General features: G+C 36.4%; 2 protein-coding genes across 3 annotated transcripts in view; one reads left to right on the top strand and one right to left on the bottom strand.

Moving 5' to 3' along the window:
• The window catches only part of LOC115453106 (kinesin-related protein 4), a 31,918-nt gene extending 27,024 nt beyond the window's left edge, over positions 1 to 4,894 (top strand). Inside the window, exons 20-27 of the mRNA XM_037441578.1 lie at positions 127 to 341; positions 837 to 933; positions 1,528 to 1,702; positions 1,953 to 2,118; positions 2,464 to 2,602; positions 2,838 to 2,926; positions 3,038 to 3,151; positions 3,352 to 4,894. Of these exons, the coding sequence (XP_037297475.1) occupies positions 127 to 341; positions 837 to 933; positions 1,528 to 1,702; positions 1,953 to 2,118; positions 2,464 to 2,602; positions 2,838 to 2,926; positions 3,038 to 3,151; positions 3,352 to 3,483 (1,127 nt within the window). The 3' untranslated portion in view covers positions 3,484 to 4,894. The remainder of the gene's footprint in view (positions 1 to 126; positions 342 to 836; positions 934 to 1,527; positions 1,703 to 1,952; positions 2,119 to 2,463; positions 2,603 to 2,837; positions 2,927 to 3,037; positions 3,152 to 3,351) is intronic.
• Positions 4,885 to 19,148, bottom strand: LOC115453108 (gem-associated protein 5). 2 transcript variants are annotated; one of them, XM_037441579.1, is made up of 18 exons: positions 18,847 to 19,148; positions 18,267 to 18,426; positions 17,024 to 17,240; positions 16,082 to 16,709; positions 13,669 to 13,854; positions 12,971 to 13,207; positions 12,383 to 12,569; positions 11,852 to 12,014; positions 11,426 to 11,585; positions 10,473 to 10,612; positions 10,218 to 10,342; positions 9,619 to 9,793; positions 9,091 to 9,432; positions 8,358 to 8,505; positions 7,746 to 7,825; positions 7,396 to 7,528; positions 6,930 to 7,016; positions 4,885 to 6,213 (listed from the first exon to the last, which is right to left on the bottom strand). In XM_037441579.1, the coding sequence occupies exons 1-18, from the start codon at positions 19,041 to 19,043 to the stop codon at positions 5,913 to 5,915; spliced, it is 3,666 nt and encodes a 1,221-aa protein (XP_037297476.1). In that variant the 5' UTR covers positions 19,044 to 19,148; the 3' UTR covers positions 4,885 to 5,912. The 2 variants fall into 2 exon arrangements, with proteins under 2 accessions (XP_037297476.1, XP_037297477.1); XM_037441580.1 differs by having other exon boundaries at positions 10,218 to 10,339.
• Positions 19,149 to 19,482: the final 334 nt, after the last annotated feature.

The raw sequence follows: 19,482 nt of genomic DNA, 5'->3' as shown, positions 1-19,482 counted from the left end.
TTGCAATCAAAAATTAATGATGTGACTTCGCAATAACAAATATCAATCTATTCTTGAATTATTTCAATAACCAAATTTAAATTGATTTATCCAACATGACTGCTATATTCATACCGTACCTTGCAGACCATTCGAGAATAGACGACGCGTTAAAACAATTCGACAGTGGGGACAGCGAAGTAGTACAGTTGAGGCAGCAACTGTCTGTGTGCCAACAAGAACTGGAGGAGTTGCGGGAGAGGTACAAGGACTTAGACGAGGAGTGTGAGACGTGTGCGGAATACCTTCGTGAGAGGGACGATCAGTGCGCGCGGCTCAAGAGAGAGAAATTGGCTCTCGAGGTACCGTCAAACACTAATTGTTTGCATTAAGGCGAATAAATTTCTCCATACACTGGGTATAAAACCCACCACAGCGGCCCACGAAAGTGTGTCACCTTCTGGGATCAGCCAATACAGTTTAAAATAGGCTGGCATAATTGTTTCGACTTACGAGGGTAATCATCTCTCGTCAATCGACACTATCTCAACCTAACTACCAACTATACTTATTATCAGGTGCACAGGGGACAGTTTGTCATACTAAAAAAATAATTATAAATCGATGATTATAGGTATCAGATGTCTCACGTGTATTTTGATTGGTTACTATAAAAAAAGGCTAAAATATTATAGCTGGTCAAAAGGCTCACCCTCTTCTATGTTCAGAGTTATTTGCATTAGAAGAACCAGGGTTAGCACTTATCCAGAGTCCTGTTTATAAGTTGTCTGACTTGTCCAGTCAATACAGTAACATAAACAAATGAATTAACAAAATAATATATGGTTATATTACAGAAACAAGTAAATGAACTAAAGAAACTAACCATTTCGGCCCAACGTAATGAAAACACACCAAGCAGTCTGGTAGAAGTTGGCGTCAATACCGACGAAGGTAAGTTATAATAGGGGTACTTTCGTGCGTTTGGTTCTGGACATTATTTTATATGAAATAAGAAATAATACAAAAAAAAAATCTTCTATGAAATCACCATAAAAATTGTTGGAAAATAAGGCAGTTTTGTAATATTGCTGACAGCAAGCATCGGCGTTGTGGGGCCGTCGCACTATTTCTTTCTCATGCACGCAGCTTTATATCCAATGACGTCACAGTTTGCAATTGACCGTTTTCAATAAATAAGCCTAATAGTTTTTTTCGATTTATCTCAAAAATTAACCAAGCAGAACAAAGTGATTTTACATGCTTACAGATGAGTTATTTTGATAGGATAATTCTCGAAATCTGCTTAAAATTGAGATTGGGATGGTTTATTGAAAACGACTGTATATGTCTTAATTGGCAACTACCACTTCCAAAAATTTACCAAAATTTAGATATTGAAAAAAATATTTTTCTTCTAGAGTTTGGTTTACATTTTTGGTGAATGTATTAAATAAAAATGTTAACTACCCAATGTAAATTTGTTGTATGCCTTTAAACAACTGTTTATACATGCACTATTGTTATTATAATAATAAAATTGTTTAGACTGGACAAAGCTACACTCGTTGGTGGTAGACCGCATGTCTTATGACGCAGAAGTAGAAAAGAACAAGAAGTTATCCAAGACTATTGAAGAGCTGCGCTACAAAAATCAAGATCTCAAAATGACCTTGGCGAAAATGCAGAAGGCTTTGGAGAAACATTCAGGAAAAGATAACAGGTAAATAATTATTGTAAGAACATACATCTTAGCTGACAGATGATATCTTAGACGATAGCCCGAAATTGATAAGATACTTAAATCCCAAATCTGTAGATTGGTCCTAAGAATAAACTAATCAAAGTAAGTCATCCATAAACATTGTAAAAAGCTGTATTCTGATTGGTCCATTTTTGTGATCGATCTAAACATAGCGATTTGATTTGTTTACTTAAGTCGGCTGTTGAAAAGTTAGACATTTCTCGGACAGGGAATTGGAAGCTATGAAGGAAGAGTTGAAAGATCTTAAGGATGAACTAGCGGAGCTTCGACAAAGGAACAAAGAGTTAGACGAGGAGTGCGAGACCTGCGCGGAGTACCTGCGAGAGAGGGACGAGCAGAACCGACGTCTCAAGGAAGCCAAGGCGGCGTTAGAGGTATATCGACACTATTACGATCATCGGATCTGGGTACTGTGTAACTTGTTATAGACTTCTTATTTCACGGGATTAGGTTTATTCCCGTGCGACAAACAGAACAGAACATGCGACAAACGATTTCCTAAAGCTCAATAATCTGACACTATACAAAATAGGATATCTAGGAAATACAAAATGTATGTTATAATTTCATATTGTTGCTGGTGAGCAAAGATGGTTGCTATACTTAGACAGATACATGCTGCATATACACGCACAATGCTATTTCATAATTTCTATCTCACACATACACACACACGACTTCGTCATCCAATTGATACAACGCCATGATGCATTGCACAGGCTAAACTGCAGGAGTACCAGGAGAGTTCGGGAACGCTGGCCAGGTCGAAGTCGGCGCGACGCAAACGGCAGACAATGCATGACCTCAACCGCTCGTCCGCCGTCAACCTCTCCGATGCCGCCACAGAGACTACAGAAGGTACTACGCCTATACAATTTCTTGTCTATTCGTTTGCTTTAGAAAACAAGACGCCTTTTAAAATTCCCAACGCTAATGGAAAACAAAAAAAATATGGGAATGATAAATCCTAGCGATAAATCTGTTCTAAGACCCCTTAACTAGTGAAAACTCCTTTTTCTAACTAGCGGTATAATGTAATTAGTATTTTAACGCTTGCAGTATGTACACTATTTGTGTTTTTGTTATTTCACAGATTTTCTAAGTTCACAAGTGGAACGTGACGACAGTTGCAGAGAAGCGACAAATGATCCACATTCACGAGAAATTAAGCGTCTTAAAATTGTGAGTATATACAAGAAACATCTATCAATGCCCTATATTATACAGAGAAATTTCTTTACGGTACAATCGATTTAAAGTGCGGCATAATTATTCAAAATTCGTTTATCGCAGGCAGTGGAGAAATTATCTCAACAAAAGGCCGCTCTAGAAAAACAGTTGCTGTCAAACTCGCACACGCCCGCGCATCCAACTGTGTACGTAGCTACTGGCAGCGCCATTGTACAGGTATCTAAACATCTGCATAATAAAATAAATAGCCGATTCTAAAACGTGTTTTTTTGTACATCATACTGCTATAACAAGTGACTGAGGTCACTTTGTAGCTTAAAAAAACATTTATTAGCTTTACACATTTTTTTTTTCCTAACAGGCAATACCGCTGTACAAATCACCGCAATTTTATTTTTATTTTTTTTTTTGTATAGAATCAGCAATTGACCGACGTGATGAAAGAGAATCAAAAATTGAAAAACATCAACGCCAAACTGATCAACATTTGTAAGAAACGAGGCAAGTCAGAGGCCAATAGAGAAAATGAAGATCCATCCAACCAATGATGAGTCTCAACCTTCTTCCTTGAGGTAAATTGTACAAGTACAAGGATGCGGAAAACGAAGTTGAATCGAAAGCTGGACTTGTTGATTTACGTATAATTAACAATGAAATACTCAATGATTATTAAATTATATTATGAAAACAATTTACATAATTGCGGTGAATGTAAAATGTTAATTTTTGTACACTCGCTTTTTGTTGATAAGCTTGTAACGCAAGCATCGAGAAAATGGTTGAGTGTTGTGTGATGTCCATCTGTAAAATTTGTATATTTTTCAGATTTTATTAATTATAATATTATTATGGCTGTGTGGGCGGCTGCAAAGCGTGTCCCATTTGTCCTTTGTTCTCAATGTGAATTAAATTTATTTATTTTGTCATTAAAGTGCTTTACTATTTGAAAGGTTAGATTATCTTAATTTTATTCTTTGTAGGCGTGTGAGATCATCTCTCTCTCTATCAAGATAAAAGGAAGTATATATTTTCTTATCTTGTAAGTTATAGAATATTATTCATATAACACAGTGAAAGGTCACATTAACTATCTCAAAAAACGAGCAAATATTAAACGTAGAGAATTGATGGACCAAATGGGGGAAAAATGTTTTTTTTTTCTTTCAACAAACTTGGGCCTTATGCACTTTTTTTCGTCTCAAATAAAAGACTGAATGCTATTGACATTCCAAAAGCATTTACTAGGAATGATTAGACGGAATCGAATGATTTTACAAATATTGTGAGGTATTGGTGCCATTGTTGCCTGCAGCGGAACGATCGGCCTGACTTGCTAACGCCCAATATATCGTCACTTGATAAAGGCTAAACGTATGCCGAAACTTAAACGCCACAGAACTCTTCGCCATAGTGTCATGGTTAATTTGATACATGATATTGGTATCTTGTTATACTATACGGATCACTAGACTTTCAATTGATAAGTGGTGGCAGCCTTTTGAGAGCGACTTAAAATCTGCGACTTAGTTTAATTGTCAGCATAGGCCTACCGTTAAGCTGGCATAAAGATCCAATTATCGTATTTTGCTCATCGTACGATTTCCCTTCATGCGCATGGGCAGTCGGGCGATCTGATGTTGCATGGTTAGAAGTAATGTTGCAATGAATGTTCTCATAGATATATGTTTTCCATGCGGTACAATACATAGTATTATTAGTACTTAATATTTCAATGTTTGTGTAAAGTTTTGTATGTGGATATTGCTGATATTCAATGTCTATAAAATGTTAGCTTTTTTAATACTGCACACTTCAGTTGCATATGCCATGTTCAATTTATGCACAAATTAATTTTAAAATAACATATTTCAATTACACATTGTTTCCATTGCAAAGTTTAGTCATTTTGTTTTTTCCTAATGTTGATGGTACCTATATTAAAATAAATGTTTGATTTTTCATAATTGTTTTATTATGTCCCAGACACATCTAGATTGACGATAATAACATCAATATTTAAACAGTAAATAACTTAATTGAGTAAATGAGGAACATAACATGAACACAATTTTTAATTGATATTCACTGTTTTGGCGCCACATAATAAACACAACCAACAATTACCAGTGACACTTAAAAAAGAAATTAACAATATCAACTTATACCACTGACGTTCCAACTTATACAAATCACTTTAAAAGCATAATAGTACCTAAGTAAAGCCTATTACAGCCATTATATTGAAAGAATTCCTACGTAATTCGAATGGAACTGGGAGATAATTACACTGTCTTATATTTATTACTACAAAGACGGATATCGACAAATGTTCATGCAACATACAAGAGAGGTACAATAATATAGTATAAGAAAATACCTGTTACTGTAATTATTGTTATGTGGCCTTTAGCCATTAATATAGACACATATGAAATGGAGAATACTAATTTCAAAAATGTTATAACCACATACAGATATAATATTACAAAGTTTCCTTCTACTACAATATAATGGATATACTTTAAACTTTCGAAGAAACTACAACTTAATAGTAAGCTCAATACAGATCAAAAACAATCAAAGGTAACTTCAGTTATACTTAAAAAGTTCGGGCCAAAATATGCCCTTCGATCTTTACGATCTTCCAAAGATATAAAAAATAAAAACAGTCTTTCATTCATTTTTATCTAGACTTACGATTACACCCACAATTACCACTTCATCCAATAAGGCAAAAGCAATATTCCAGTTGCAAAATAATTATTGCGAGTTTCAGGAAAATAAACCCAACAATACACGAAGATGTGATGCAACAGTAGTAAACTACACATCCAATACTGATTTATAGTACTAATAGTAGAATTATCTTTGAAAACATATCTAACATATAGTAAATGCATTTTTATGTAATACAGTGGTGGGATTACATTAAAATGTTTAATTATAACAGGCGAAACATTGTTAGAGTGGATGTCGCCTATTCATCAAGACCGGAGTCCTCATTAGTGACAGATTCACTGTCACCCTCATTATTGCCAGCAACCAAGAATAGTTCAACCCTTAATGGCAACTCTTGCAGTGTGTCCTCAGTGGTATCATCGGTTCCTGAATTTGCACTTATTTGAAGTTTCTCAATTTGCACTTTCTTCTCAATGTGGTCTGCAAACAGGGTCTGGCCGGTCACTTTAGCTAAGTCGGCTGCTAGGGCTAAACAATCTGGGATGTTTGTCTTGCTGAGAGTTATTACCGCCTGTTTTAAATTTCCAAGCACCAGGTAACTGGAAGAAAGAGAAAAATATATGTATACTTGGCACTTATACTATACAAGCTATCGACTACCTCGGAGGCGTAGTGGTAATGCGTACGCGGCACGAGTACGATTACTGCGCTGAGTCTCTGGGCGCGAATCCCCGATCGGCCAACAATAATTACGACAGGATTTTTCAGTCTTAAAAATTACTCAGCCGCAGCTCGGATACCACCGTGCCGTTAGAAAGCATGTAACGTGGTTGGTCCTACGCCTGATCTCCGGTCATGTCGGATTGTCGTCTCACTGGAGTCGAGAGTGAAGGAACAGAGAGTGCACCTGTGTATAGTGCACACACTTGTGCACTATAATATCATGCATACCTCGCTGATCTCCATTAAGATTGGTCGCCGTGCCCGAAATTCGTGTAGGATTTCATTTATAAGAACTAATTTGGAGGAACATAATATTTTTAACCATGCTAATAACTGACAAAAGTTATTCATCAAAAAGCCCTATAATTTATATAATAATAATTCATATGTTCCCTGGTTAAAATAAAGCGAAACTTTTCTCTTTTAGTAAAGAGAGAATTTACTTTGTTAAAATCTTCACTTGTCCGTTTATTCTTATACACAAAGAAATATATAGAATAAAGGTAATACAAAAAGCAAAGTAATTAATGGTTTACCATTAAATCATTATACATCTACCAGGTAAAACCATAACTTTTTCTAGTGTACTCACCAAACAGCTGCCTGAATGGTATTTCCTGCATAGTCAACTGCTTCTGCCCACTGCTGTAGCGTCTCTTCAGCGATACTGTCCATGAATCTGAAAATTAACAATAATAACCGTGACAAGTCATTTCCTGTACATTACGGTCTATTATAAGGAGGAGTAGCTTCCATCACATAAAACTAAAAGGTCTTGGTTGGATTTCCAGTCCAGGTTAGTACCTGGTACCTACCATACTTATGTGGTTTCCATTTCCGCGGGATACCATTTCCCAGATGAGATTGACATAAAGCAGGCAAGTTGGTCCTAAAAATTAAATGCCACACAATTTGTGCAACATATCGAAACTCCACAGTAGAACGGGATGGAAAAGTACAAGTGACAACATTGCAATACTGGCCCAGTAAGAGTTTAATTACATGACCGCTACGTTGGTGGTATGGAGGTGGCAGGAATGATGGTGAGTGGTTGGTACCTGATCCTGCAGAGCAGATAGGCCTCGCGGTAGAGGCGCGCGTCCATGAGCGCGGCCACCGCGCCGCGCACGTCGTGCACGCTCAGCAGCGTCGCCACCTTGCGGAACACAGGACCGCCGTACGTACGGTTCTCTGCAATTTACCAGTTTTAGTTACATTCAAATAAAACAAAAGTACCACGCTATTTTATTCAGTAAGTTTTAAATAGACTACGAAAATTAAAATATGTTATAGAAAATATTTAAAACAAAATGGCCTGAAATGTCACAGTAAAATAATTACATCATGGACATCGCCAATCAAAAGACCTTCAATGATCTGATGAGAGAAATAAGGAACAAAAGCATACCACTAAGCCTCTCTTCTTCGCCTCTGGCTACCAGACGGTCTATTTGAGTCAGATATAGCTGTGTGGCGTCCTTCCAATACCTAAAAATTAAAAAAAAAAACATCATTGAATATTTAGATAACCAAAAATTATATAATATAAGATTGCTCATAAGAAATTATTAGCAAAAAATGCCATAGTAATTACAAGACTATTGAATGATTTTTTTTTTATTTTTGTGTATTAAACTCCGCAGTCAACATGGGGGGAAACCCCGGAATAGGTTACTGGAATCCTCCCGCTTGGCGACTGTAGGGTCCTGGAGGAAAGTCGGGAGGGGATAGATGGGAAGAAAATGTGGGCAAGGATAAGGAATCCTCTTAGGATTGGAGGGGAGAAGGCTAAGAACTGTTCGCGAGACATTACAGACCTCAATGTAAATTGGCAACCATGAGGTATGCACACTTAATTGTGTGCCTAGAGCCGCGACAAATATCCCCCGTGTGTTCGGTGTGGAGACCGAGCGCACAAGCATAGTCTCGGGGGGGCTTGAAAGAAGATTATACCAATGAACAGTATTATAAGGTATATTACCTTCATTAAGAAGAGAAATATGCAATAAAAATAACTCACTTGAATGAGACACAGGGCGCTATGCTGAGCAGATAAGGGCACAGCATGTCGCGCTGGCTCGCGAACTGGATCATGTCCTCGATGTGGCCGCGGAATATAGAAAGGATGATCCACGGCTCGAGGTTGCCTGTCTCCAAGTGACGTTCCACTGCAAAAAAAAATATGACGTAGTATATTGTACACAAATAATTACATAAAATCATAATGGCGCAACGAAATAATGATCAAAAAAATATTAATTTAAAAAAAATATATATGCACTCAGACCTTAAGGCCCACCCCCGAACAAATAGCCTTGAGCATTTGTTCCATACATTTACGTCGCCCGAATTCCGTAAAATATGCAAAGATTTACGAATTAAAATTAAAAAATTTTAAAATTAAAAAAATAAAATAAAGATCTTTTTGAATTTTTTAAAACTTCCAAATTGTTTCATAATACCTTGTCTATACAGTGTTGATTGCAAATCAATATGAGGTGTGGTTTAGAAGTTGCATGGAATCAAGTTTTAGTGGCATTTACATTTAAGAATTAATTAAACAACATAAAGATAACTTATTTTATAAATATTATATATTTTTTTCTATATGTATTATAAATTTGGAATAAATAGCTGCTACAAATAAGGTTAGCGCACTGTTTTAATTTAATTTTCAGTTACACAATTCGTGAATTGTTAATATCGAAACTGAACGTCAAATTAAGTTAATTAGTTCTATAAAAGTAACTCACTCTCATTATCCAACACATCGTTGACGTCTTTCATACTGCCAAATATTTTTAAATATTCCAAGTCGTATTCTTGTTTATCGTGGGCCCCTGGCACGTACACGCGTCCCTCTTGCTTGGCCATGTAGTTCTTGAACACCCGCCGCGCCCCGTCAATCTTTCCATTGTTCATTTGCCTGGAAATGGTTGGAAGCAAATATTTCCTGGAAGACTTCACTTTCGTGTCTAGCGTGGCGGCGATCTGCTCCTCTGGCTCTACTATGTACTCTTCTTTCTTCCTCATTTCTCGCTTATCTTTCAGCTTCTTTTTGTCTTTCTTTAGAAGCAGTTGAGGGTATTGGGAATCTGCGAAAATAGATTAAGAAATTATATATTTTTATATGCAAGGGGTGAAGCAAAACAATTTGATACCATCAACTGTTACCCTAATTATAAAATATATAAATTATTAATTATCATCAACACGTAAACCTAATAGATAGTCAAATATCTACTACTGTTCTATGGGCATTAGTGATCCGTATAGCGTACCGTCGAATGCCTCAGCGGGGTAGTTGCGAATGTCCCAGAGCCGCAGCGAGTAGTCGCTGCCGCCGGTGAGCACGGCGTGCGCCTGCGCCGGGAACGAACTCCACGTGGCGCACAGCGCCGACGCGCACGGACCCACCAGCACGTGCGACACCACGCCCTCGGCCACATCCCACACCTGCGCCACAAATTAAACATCACTCAACTATAGCTCCGAGCAATCGCACGCGACCAGGTACGAGTGTTTGACTACGCGCAAAAATATACTAATGTCCATGTCGTATTACTAATTTTTATTTCGAACTTAATTTTTTCGGACCCGGCATAACTCGTAGTTAATTCCTTCTTAATCAATTATTTTTTGTTGTTGTTACTGAAGGTAAGGAAATTAATTAATAAATTTCCATTCGCATGCCAGCGCTAAAACTTTGTAAAATATATTGTTTTACATCGAATTCATCTCAGAACTGCCCGTACCGATATCGATAACGTAATATCGACTCAGTCATTACATTACAATTACTACGTCAACATTCTATGTGTGTTTTATTACCAAAGCAGGATATTTACGATATAAACCTTATGATAATCATAATAAATACCTTATAAGTGCCGTCAGCCGACGAGGACAGCAGCTGCGCGTCGCGGTGTGGGCTCCAGGTGATGTCGTGCACGGGCGCCTTGTGGGCCGACAGCGTCTTCAACTTCTTCAACTCTTTCGTATCTGCTATCAACACAAGTGGAATTCTTTTAGTGGGGAACTTTGCTATTCAATTTGAAATGTTTTTTACTCTGTATGGAAAAATAACAAACGAAATATTATTTATCTTCAAATATAAATAATTTTCCAAATTCACCTTCATTGTCACAAAATTCCAAAATGACAATATCCCCCTGCTTGTCTAGGGAACACACAGCGATGAGATTCTTGAACGGCGACTCCTCGTTAGAAGTGGATATTTGCTGCGGGTGCCAGTCGATCGTGTAGATCATTTTACTATAAAGATAAAACTTATAATAATTCCTTTTCATCGAATCAACAAACTTATAATTCATGAATGCAAAACTCAGTGTCGAAACAAATTTCTGTATATTTTACTAATTAAATTTATTCGGATCATTTTCTTATGATATATTTTGATGTCTCCGGTGCAAAGACATGCTATATATATCGCAATGAAAAAAAATACATACAATTATATTAAATAAAAATTATAAATCCACATTTTACAAAACTATTTGCAATGAGGCTATCACAAAGCCAAACTGCAGCACCAGGAATTCCATGTCCCAATGTGCGCAGAAATAATAACAACAAATCAGAGGACGATTAAAATAGGGGACCGGCCTATGCTTGATTTTGTACATTATTCTATGTGTAATGGCTTCAAATACGAAAAAGAAGCACTTCTGCGAAAACAGCATAAAAATTGTTTAAAAAATGAGCGAGTAATTCATATTTAAATTATTGTAATGTGCAGAAGTGGGCGCGATGTGGGGATATCGCTTCATCTCTTTCTTTCGCACGCGTCGTAATTCCCGATGACGTCACATGTGGATATTTTCTCTCTTATCTGTTTCTTGTTAATTACCCCTTCCACCGAAATTCAAATGCTTATAACTTGTTGATTTTTCACTGGATTTTAATAATTTCTTTGGTGTTATAATTTATATTATGTAAATATTTGATAATTGTTAAGAACAAAAATGAGTCCGGTACCCTATTGTACTGCGCTTTGTCACGGTCATTTATCACCATTTAATTGGGTACCAACAGCACTTATAAGTAGGTGATAGATGGTGTGATTACGTGAAGGGGAAGGCGACGGCGAGCAGTGTGTGCGGCGTGGCGGCGGACAGCACGGCCACGGCGCCCGTGCCGCTGCCCACCACCAGCCCGCGCGCGCGCCACTGCACCTCGCTCAGGTCCCACCGCTGGCCCTCCACCACCACGTTCACGTGCGTCGGGACTGGTAAATGTAAATCATCAACTCCTTTATCGTGATTACAGCTCGAATAGCTTTAATTAATTGAGGCATATCTTTCATGAGTGAATATGTCCACATATTAACCCACTTAAGAAACGGAGGTGGTTCTATTTTCGACTGTATATATATTTTTTATTTAACCTATACAAGGTAAGGAAGTTCATGAATCCAAATATTTTTAAGCATTCAAGGAGACAATTAGAAGACATAATAAAATCAGAAGACAATATGTTGATCACGTGACTAACACTGGTCCTTCTTGTCGGCCTGGTAGATGACGAGCTCGCCGCCCCCGCAGGCGTAGAGGTTGAAGCCGTCGCCCCAGCACAGCGAGTAGACGCCGCCGCGCAGCGCGGGCAGCAGCGCCTTCGCCGGCTTCTCGTTCTTACCGCTCGTGTCGATGATACCCACCTGCACGGTCAATTAAGCCATAAACCCATATAATATTGAATAGTTATATTACTGTCGAATGTCTGAATGGCGTAGTTATATTGCATGCGCGATGCGTCACCGCTCTGAGGTTCTGGGTTCGAATTTCGGATCGGACATAATGATTTTTTTTTGTATTCAGTATCAGTTAAAATAATAACAAATTTACTGCTGACGGTACTAATAACATTGACAAAGCCTGAGCTGGAAAATAAACACCCACTTTAGGAAGCATCACTTTTACTTTTCCGATTTAATATTAATGTTGTCACTTAGAAGAAATTTGTTCTATATCCTACCACAACTTGGCGAGATATTTATATTCCGAGTTAGTCCACATTCATACATACCCTAGCTTCAGCAGTGGAGAACGCCAGCATGTTCTCCCTGATTGGATGCCAGGCGAGTTTGAGCACCTTGCCCTGCACGTTCTGCCAGTGTGTGGTGAGCTTGCCGGGGCCGAGCTTGGAGTCGTCGTTCTCCAGCGTGTCCGTCTGCCACACTCGCACCGCACCGTCGCCGACGCTCACCGCAATTCTGTCACAAACGCAGTAGTTGCAAGTACTAGTGAAATGATAGTATACCAAATTTCAAATCAGCATCTTTAAACACCTGAATAGATCTACCTAAATTATAGCTAAGAAACATCTCGAAGAAGCTTGGAAAAAAACCTATAAAAATCGGTCCATTCGTTTAGGAACTACAATGCCACAGACAGACATACAGACACCTTTAACTTTTTCATAGGGAGTCAAAAAGATTTTAAGTTGCAATAATGATATTCTGTATTAATAACAAGAACAAAAATATTGACACCAATGACATTACCATACACAACAAAGAGTCAACCAATAGATTAGTTTCATGAGTAATGCATTTAAAAATCTTTATTCGGACTAAAAACTTGCAAAGACAATAATGTTACAATAATAACTCACTTGCCAGCGTCATACGGGCACGCCTCTATCTTATAGATGTACCCGCCACAAGATCCGTACGTAGCAATCGGATTTTTAGTTTTCATGTCGAACTTTATAAGATTCCTGTCCTGGGACACGGTCCACACTGGCCAGTGGGCTTCCGTCGGCCCCTGGATTCGAGGCGCCTGCGATGCTATGCAATACAGCCCACGTTTGTGCAAGGAATGCACATGTTTCCATTCTAACTTGTTTTTACTAAAAAAAAATAAGTTTTTGAATAATGGATGACAATTGTAAAAAAAATAATACACAAGTATCTTCTGTGTATTCAATAAAAAATTATAATGACTTAGTTATTTAAGTTTTTTTTACAACTATCCTTTGGCCTTTAATTATACATATTAGAGAATATAATATATAAAAAGGTACCTAGTACTAGTTAAATTAAGAATAAATCAACAGTGCAGTTCAAACATTGTGTAAATCATTTTAGGAGGGAATATCAAATATATATTTGAAATTTTAATGCTATATCACCAAGAATATATAATTCCGAATATTATCTTATTTTTTAGCTTCAATGGGTGCAAATAATTATATCATCTTTTTTATAATCAAAATTTATTATTGTTTCGCTTCTACAACATAAACTTTTTAACTTTGCGACTGTTATAACTTCATTAATAAAATACATTCATATGAATGCAAACACTTACGCATCAATAACAAGAGGATTGATTTCCAACAGATCGCTTTTCCCGTCAGCTACTAGAAGGCAGTTAGGTTTGTACCACAGCAGCGTGGGCCAGTTCGGCGCCTTGCTCCTGTGAGCCTTGCTAGAGTTCACTGGCACCGCACAATTTGCTACTAATTTACCAGTCCTTGACCAAATCCGTACTCCCCTGTAAGGTAAATATGACTATCAATAAAATGTATTTCTATGGTGTTATATATTTATTTTTATATCAATTTTATTTAAATACTAGTTTGCTAGTGATGGGATACATCTTGTATACGCCCAGATAGCGATCACCGTACACAAAGTGTTAAAACCCGCCATAGTGGCCCCTGTGTCGCATTCCGTGATCAGCCTGTGTATATGTATAATCAGGCCGGCAGTGGCGAAGGGTGAAATTTTTCAAAAGGTAACCCGGTGTAAAAAAAATTGGTCGTAAGTTAAGATATCGGGGGCAATTTATCGGAAAAAAAAAACTAAGACAACGAATTAGTCTTGATTCGAAATCAACAAACGTTGACATACATACTAAATTACCTATTATGCGTAAATAATTGAAACATTCATAAAATCGAACAGTAAACGTAGTTAATTCTTCTTCCATTAATCACAAATATAAGTAATTACCTATTAATTTGTTATAACAGCAACAAAAGTAAGTATTAAAATAATAACCACACTACCTACCTAAAAGTAACTGTTTATTGGCAAAATAAAACTGTAAATGTAATAGAAATAAGTATCACGATCGCCAAACAGACCAACATTTTAAGTCTACCTACATGATAAACTTATATAATTACTAATTTAAATTATAATCAAGAAAGGTTATTCGTTAACTTTGCTTGTATCGTGGTGCTATTTCAAATTCAGTAAAATATAATATTTATTTTCTTCTAACAAACATTTTGTGTCTAAAATCAAAAACTTTCAGATCTACTTCCAATATTTTACCATCTAAATACTAATATGTGAAATCACCGACTAATAATATACTTACGTAAAGGTAGACATTAAACTGATCACAGGTACTTATTTCCATTATAATACACATTTATTTTTGTAATTTATAAATAAACAAAGCGCTGGTAACTAAATATCACATAACTATCAAAAAATAAAATGAATATGACAATTTACAAACACCGCAACTTAGTAGCATAATAAATTATGACGTTTGATGGACGTAAAAAGTGACAACTATACAAAGTCGGTTAACGTGAAGCCGAGCTAGCTCGGGTTACCTTTGCCCATATCTTCCGCGCGATTTCGACAAACACTGGCGCAGAAAGTCATAGAAAGTGCTGCCATCTATATTAAAAAATATACTACGACATTAAGCCGCTTGACAGCGGGTTACCTTGCTCCTGTGGCGTCACAATTTCGCTTAGGTAACGGAATTTCTGAGGAACTAAATACAAGATGCGCCATCTAACGTTATTTAAAATAAGTAATCGATAGCGATTAAATTAACAAACGTCGGGCTACTGGCCGATAGATGTCATTATTAATTGATCATTATTAATAAGTTAAGGTATTATAATTAATGTCCAGTCTGATATGTTGTAAATTTAAATTTACCTATTAAATATATTGTTTAATAACACCGAAAACCTAAAAGGGAAGCCGGTGGGAATCGGCTTGTATGGACGCTTCGCCACTGCAGGCCGGTATAAGTATATTGACATGTGAGAGATTATCATCTCTCAGCAGTTGACATTCGTTTTGGACCCCACTCCACTTACCACCAAATATAGTGAGATCACTGCCATGATCATATAAAAAAGTAAATTAAATTAGATAATTAATGAATATTCGCATTCACTTATAACTTCTTTCTTAGCATTCGCATATGCACTAATGACCACTAATGGATTGCAAAAATGTTTTTGCATTTGCAATAAGATCCTAAAATTCTGTCTAAAATTTCACTCAGTAAAACCCAACCATGTGGGAACTAAATCATGACTAATATTTTTTAAATGTTTAGTAATCACAGCATAAACGTAAACTATTAAAGAAATATGTTTATACAACATATTCTGAAATTCTAGTTATTCGCACTTGCATATTACAAAACTATCGGTAACGTATATTCGCATTCGCGAACGATTCATGAAATACAACACAACTGAGCAATTTAATTATAAGACACTGTGTAAGAATGCAATCATCTTGAGACACTACAAATGAACTCTTAATAATTCTCGGTAAATATACAGACTAAATTAATATTTTTCAAAGTCAACTACAATAGTCTTTTTTTAAATATCTGCGTGCTGGGAGTACAATCAAGTAGTACCTATTGAGATTGTTTAATAAGATGCCCGCCATCTATCACTATCATCTATCAGTAATATATGCCCTCAACCCCAAGCTTTTAGTATACTTACCCAAATTTACCAACTGAAGCCAGCATATGTTTGTGCCCAAAAGTGGTTGTTTTCCACACTGTCTGAGATTTACGAACTTGTGTCACTTTACTCTTGGATGTGCCAGGTTCCTTCTCACTATCTACATGCGTTTTATCCATAGCCTCAACCAAAGAATGTATTGTTTGTTCTTCTTGTTTCTTTTTCTGCAATATATCTTCTTTCAGCTTCAAACATTCAGATAAGTAGTCTCCTTCTGGAGCTTTCTCTTTTATTTTAACTACAATTTCTTCTGGTTCGTATTTCTTGTGTCCAAACTCATCTGCCTCATGATCCTTGTACTTATCAAACAAGTCCTCTTCCACCACAACAGCATCATCAAAGCTATCATCTGGAAGGTTCTTTATTACTCCAGATGCTTCTAGAGGATTTGCAGCTGCTACTGATTGTGCGCCTTTGTTTTCAACATTATCTACTTTATCAGCAACTTCAATATCAGTTGTGTCAAAATCACTTGTGAAGCTCAATGTATCTTCACCTGGAGATTCTTTATATGTTTTCTTAATAGTAACCTTGAGCATTGGACACCAACTAATGTTGACTATTTCTTCATCTTGGCCACGTACCTTATACATTACTTTACCAGGACCTGTTAATACATACTTTTAATATATAACTAACACAATTCGTTCTACTATTAGAAACAATGCAATCCAAAAGCGGAAACAATATAAGTAACTCTACCACAGAACAATTCATTTCGACCACACCATAAGACATTGTATATTGATCACTTCATTTCATAAAATGCCATCTGTATGAGAGCAACTAACTTGTTGACCAAAAAATATTTAAAATCAAATTAAAAAAATATATACTTGGTTTTTCATTTTTATACACAAAATTGTCAAATTAAACTCATAGCTTGTATAAATCTAAAAAATAATCACAACAACCACTTACCGCTGAAGTCTAGCACAAATATGACGCCCTGTTTTGTCCCCACGGCCGCACATAAAGGCACATGTGGGGAACACGCCATGCAGACTGGCCTAAAGTTTTTCAGAAAGTGGGCGTTTGACTTCACCACATTGGATTGCAGATCCCATTTAACAATATTACCATAGCTACCAACGGTTATTGCAAATGATCCCAAGCTGTAGCCAACTCCCGCAACATCCTGTTAATCAGGTTTTAAATGTCATTAGTATTATTTAATAATATCCAACATGCTGAGTGTTAAAGAGAATTCTTAAACGCTTGTGTATTTCCTAATTTAAAAAAATATTGTTACGCCAGAATTTGGTCTGTGTGGGCAATTTCCTCCAAATCCATTCAGATTTAATTTGAATACTTTGTTTATTTCTAACAAACACCCAGACTTCTGTACAAACTAGGGATGTTGCGGATATTTACAGGAATTGCGGAACTTTCGAACTAATTGCGACATTCGTATTTGAATCTGCATTAATGAATGCAGACTTTTGCAGATGTAGACATATTTTTTTTTATTTATGCAGTATAAATCACTGCATATAAGACTAGGCCCTGAAAATACATTATATTTATTAAATGCACTATTTTTTTATTATGAATATTGTGGTAAATAGTTTAATTATGATCTTATGATATGAAAAGGCCTGTATTCAATAAATTTATCCGTATAACAATATAACACTACTGCAATATGAATGGCTTATTAACTAAATTTACTTTGCGAAGCACTGGGGAGAATCCTCAAATTTCAATTCTAGAATAGTTTTCCTTTTAAGTAGTATTTTTATGTGCGAAAATTTAGGAAACCTTTGAAAAAAAATCCCAAAAAGAGCCTGGTGATCATGTGGGTTGAAGTATATCACTAGATTGGAAATATAATTATACAAAATATTACACTTTGCCAGCAAAAATGCTTCTCACTTTTTCCATAGTCGCTCTGGTAGTATGAATCATGTTACTGTGCTTTTTCAACTGACTTCAAAATGGGATTTTTAAATACATCATAAAAAAATGTTTGTGTAGGGAATGACAAAAATTCTGCTTCCGCAACATCCCCGAAACCATTTTTGACTAATTATAATATTATTTAGATTTATATCTTTTTAAATAATTGTGTTGAAAATCTTATTTATTTATACTATATAACTAAAATGGTGCACAAATTACATATCAGCCAGGCACTGAGACTGTCTGATTAAATATGTAGTACCTCCTTCTCAAGATAGTGAAAATCATGGCTCTGTACAGGCTTGACTTTGATATCCTTGCCTGAACCTTCTAGAGCCCATTGTTTGACACTTCCATCTGTACTGCCAGCAATAAAACATCTTTTCCGGGCCCAGTCAGGAGATATATCTACACTGACAATCCTGCATATAAAATAACTATAGTTAGGCACTGAAAACAGATAACTGAAGGGTAACTTGCATATAATATATGCAAGGTGAAAATGTATGACTGCTTTACACAGGGAGAGTTACTTGAATGACAGAGGCGTGAATTTCACCGAAAACTACTTGTTTCTGTGGCCGTATTATTCGATTTTCGGTTCCACTTGGTTTAACTCATCACAGAATAAAACATTATTATATAAATTAAAATCCATTGCACACCTTCGAAAACAAAAAATATATTTGTTAAGTTCTCATCTGCCATGCGCGGTGCAAGCAACTACCCAGGTGCAAACGGAGCATTATAAAAAAAATAATTATCGAACGAAAACTATGGCTGAAAATTTCATTTGCAGCATAGAATGAAATATGTACTCAAAACTATACAAATGTTCTTACTTCTCTGGATGCGCTTTGAGGACAACGTGAGCTTTGTAACATTGGTCATCATCTATTGTTAAATCCTTATTCTTTTGTAGAGGTTCCAAAACACAAAGACTTTTATTTGGTCCTCCATATACGACCCACCCATCCTTACTAACCGCTAGTATTGCAACGTGAAACCAGTTCGGTGATGGTAACAATATAGTTTCCATGATTTCCAAATCACAACACCCGAAGTTAAAAATTAAAATACCGGCAACGGGAGAATAGCACTCAACCCGTCCGCGCAATGTTTTTTTTTTTTATTTATTCCGGCTCTGGAAACAACCGCGCGCAATGAAATTATCAGGGATGCCAATACCGTTTTATCAAATTCCCTAATAATCAAAGTCAAATTTGGGGAATTTGGGTACAAAAATCTGCGGGCTACAAGTTTTTCGTTACTTCACGACAAAATACAAAGTCAGCTTATCAAACGCAAAGGCCCCAGATTTGGACTATTTCATAAATAAGATATTGAGAATCGCGCGTTTTTATGAATGCATAAGATCTAAGGACATGACACGAATGACGTCACGACAGTTGACCGAACCGGGATAGGTTAAGGGTGGTTTTGATCCATCCAGACTTATGACATTATGTCAATCAATG

The sequence above is a fragment of the Manduca sexta genome, chromosome 22, assembly GCF_014839805.1.
Source record: "Manduca sexta isolate Smith_Timp_Sample1 chromosome 22, JHU_Msex_v1.0, whole genome shotgun sequence".
NCBI lineage: Eukaryota > Metazoa > Arthropoda > Insecta > Lepidoptera > Sphingidae > Manduca > Manduca sexta.
This window is presented reverse-complemented; position numbering and strand designations above follow the sequence as displayed.

Coding starts and splice junctions, on each gene's coding strand:
- LOC115453108 (XM_037441579.1), bottom strand. CDS start 19,043: ATGGAAACTATATTGTTACCATCACCGAACTGGTTTCACGTTGCAATA. Junction 13,855..16,081: donor GCTTCAGTTGGTAAATTTGG/GTAAGTATACTA, acceptor TTTACCTTACAG/GGGAGTACGGATTTGGTCAA. Junction 9,794..10,217: donor CGGCTGACGGCACTTATAAG/GTATTTATTATG, acceptor TTTGTGGCGCAG/GTGTGGGATGTGGCCGAGGG.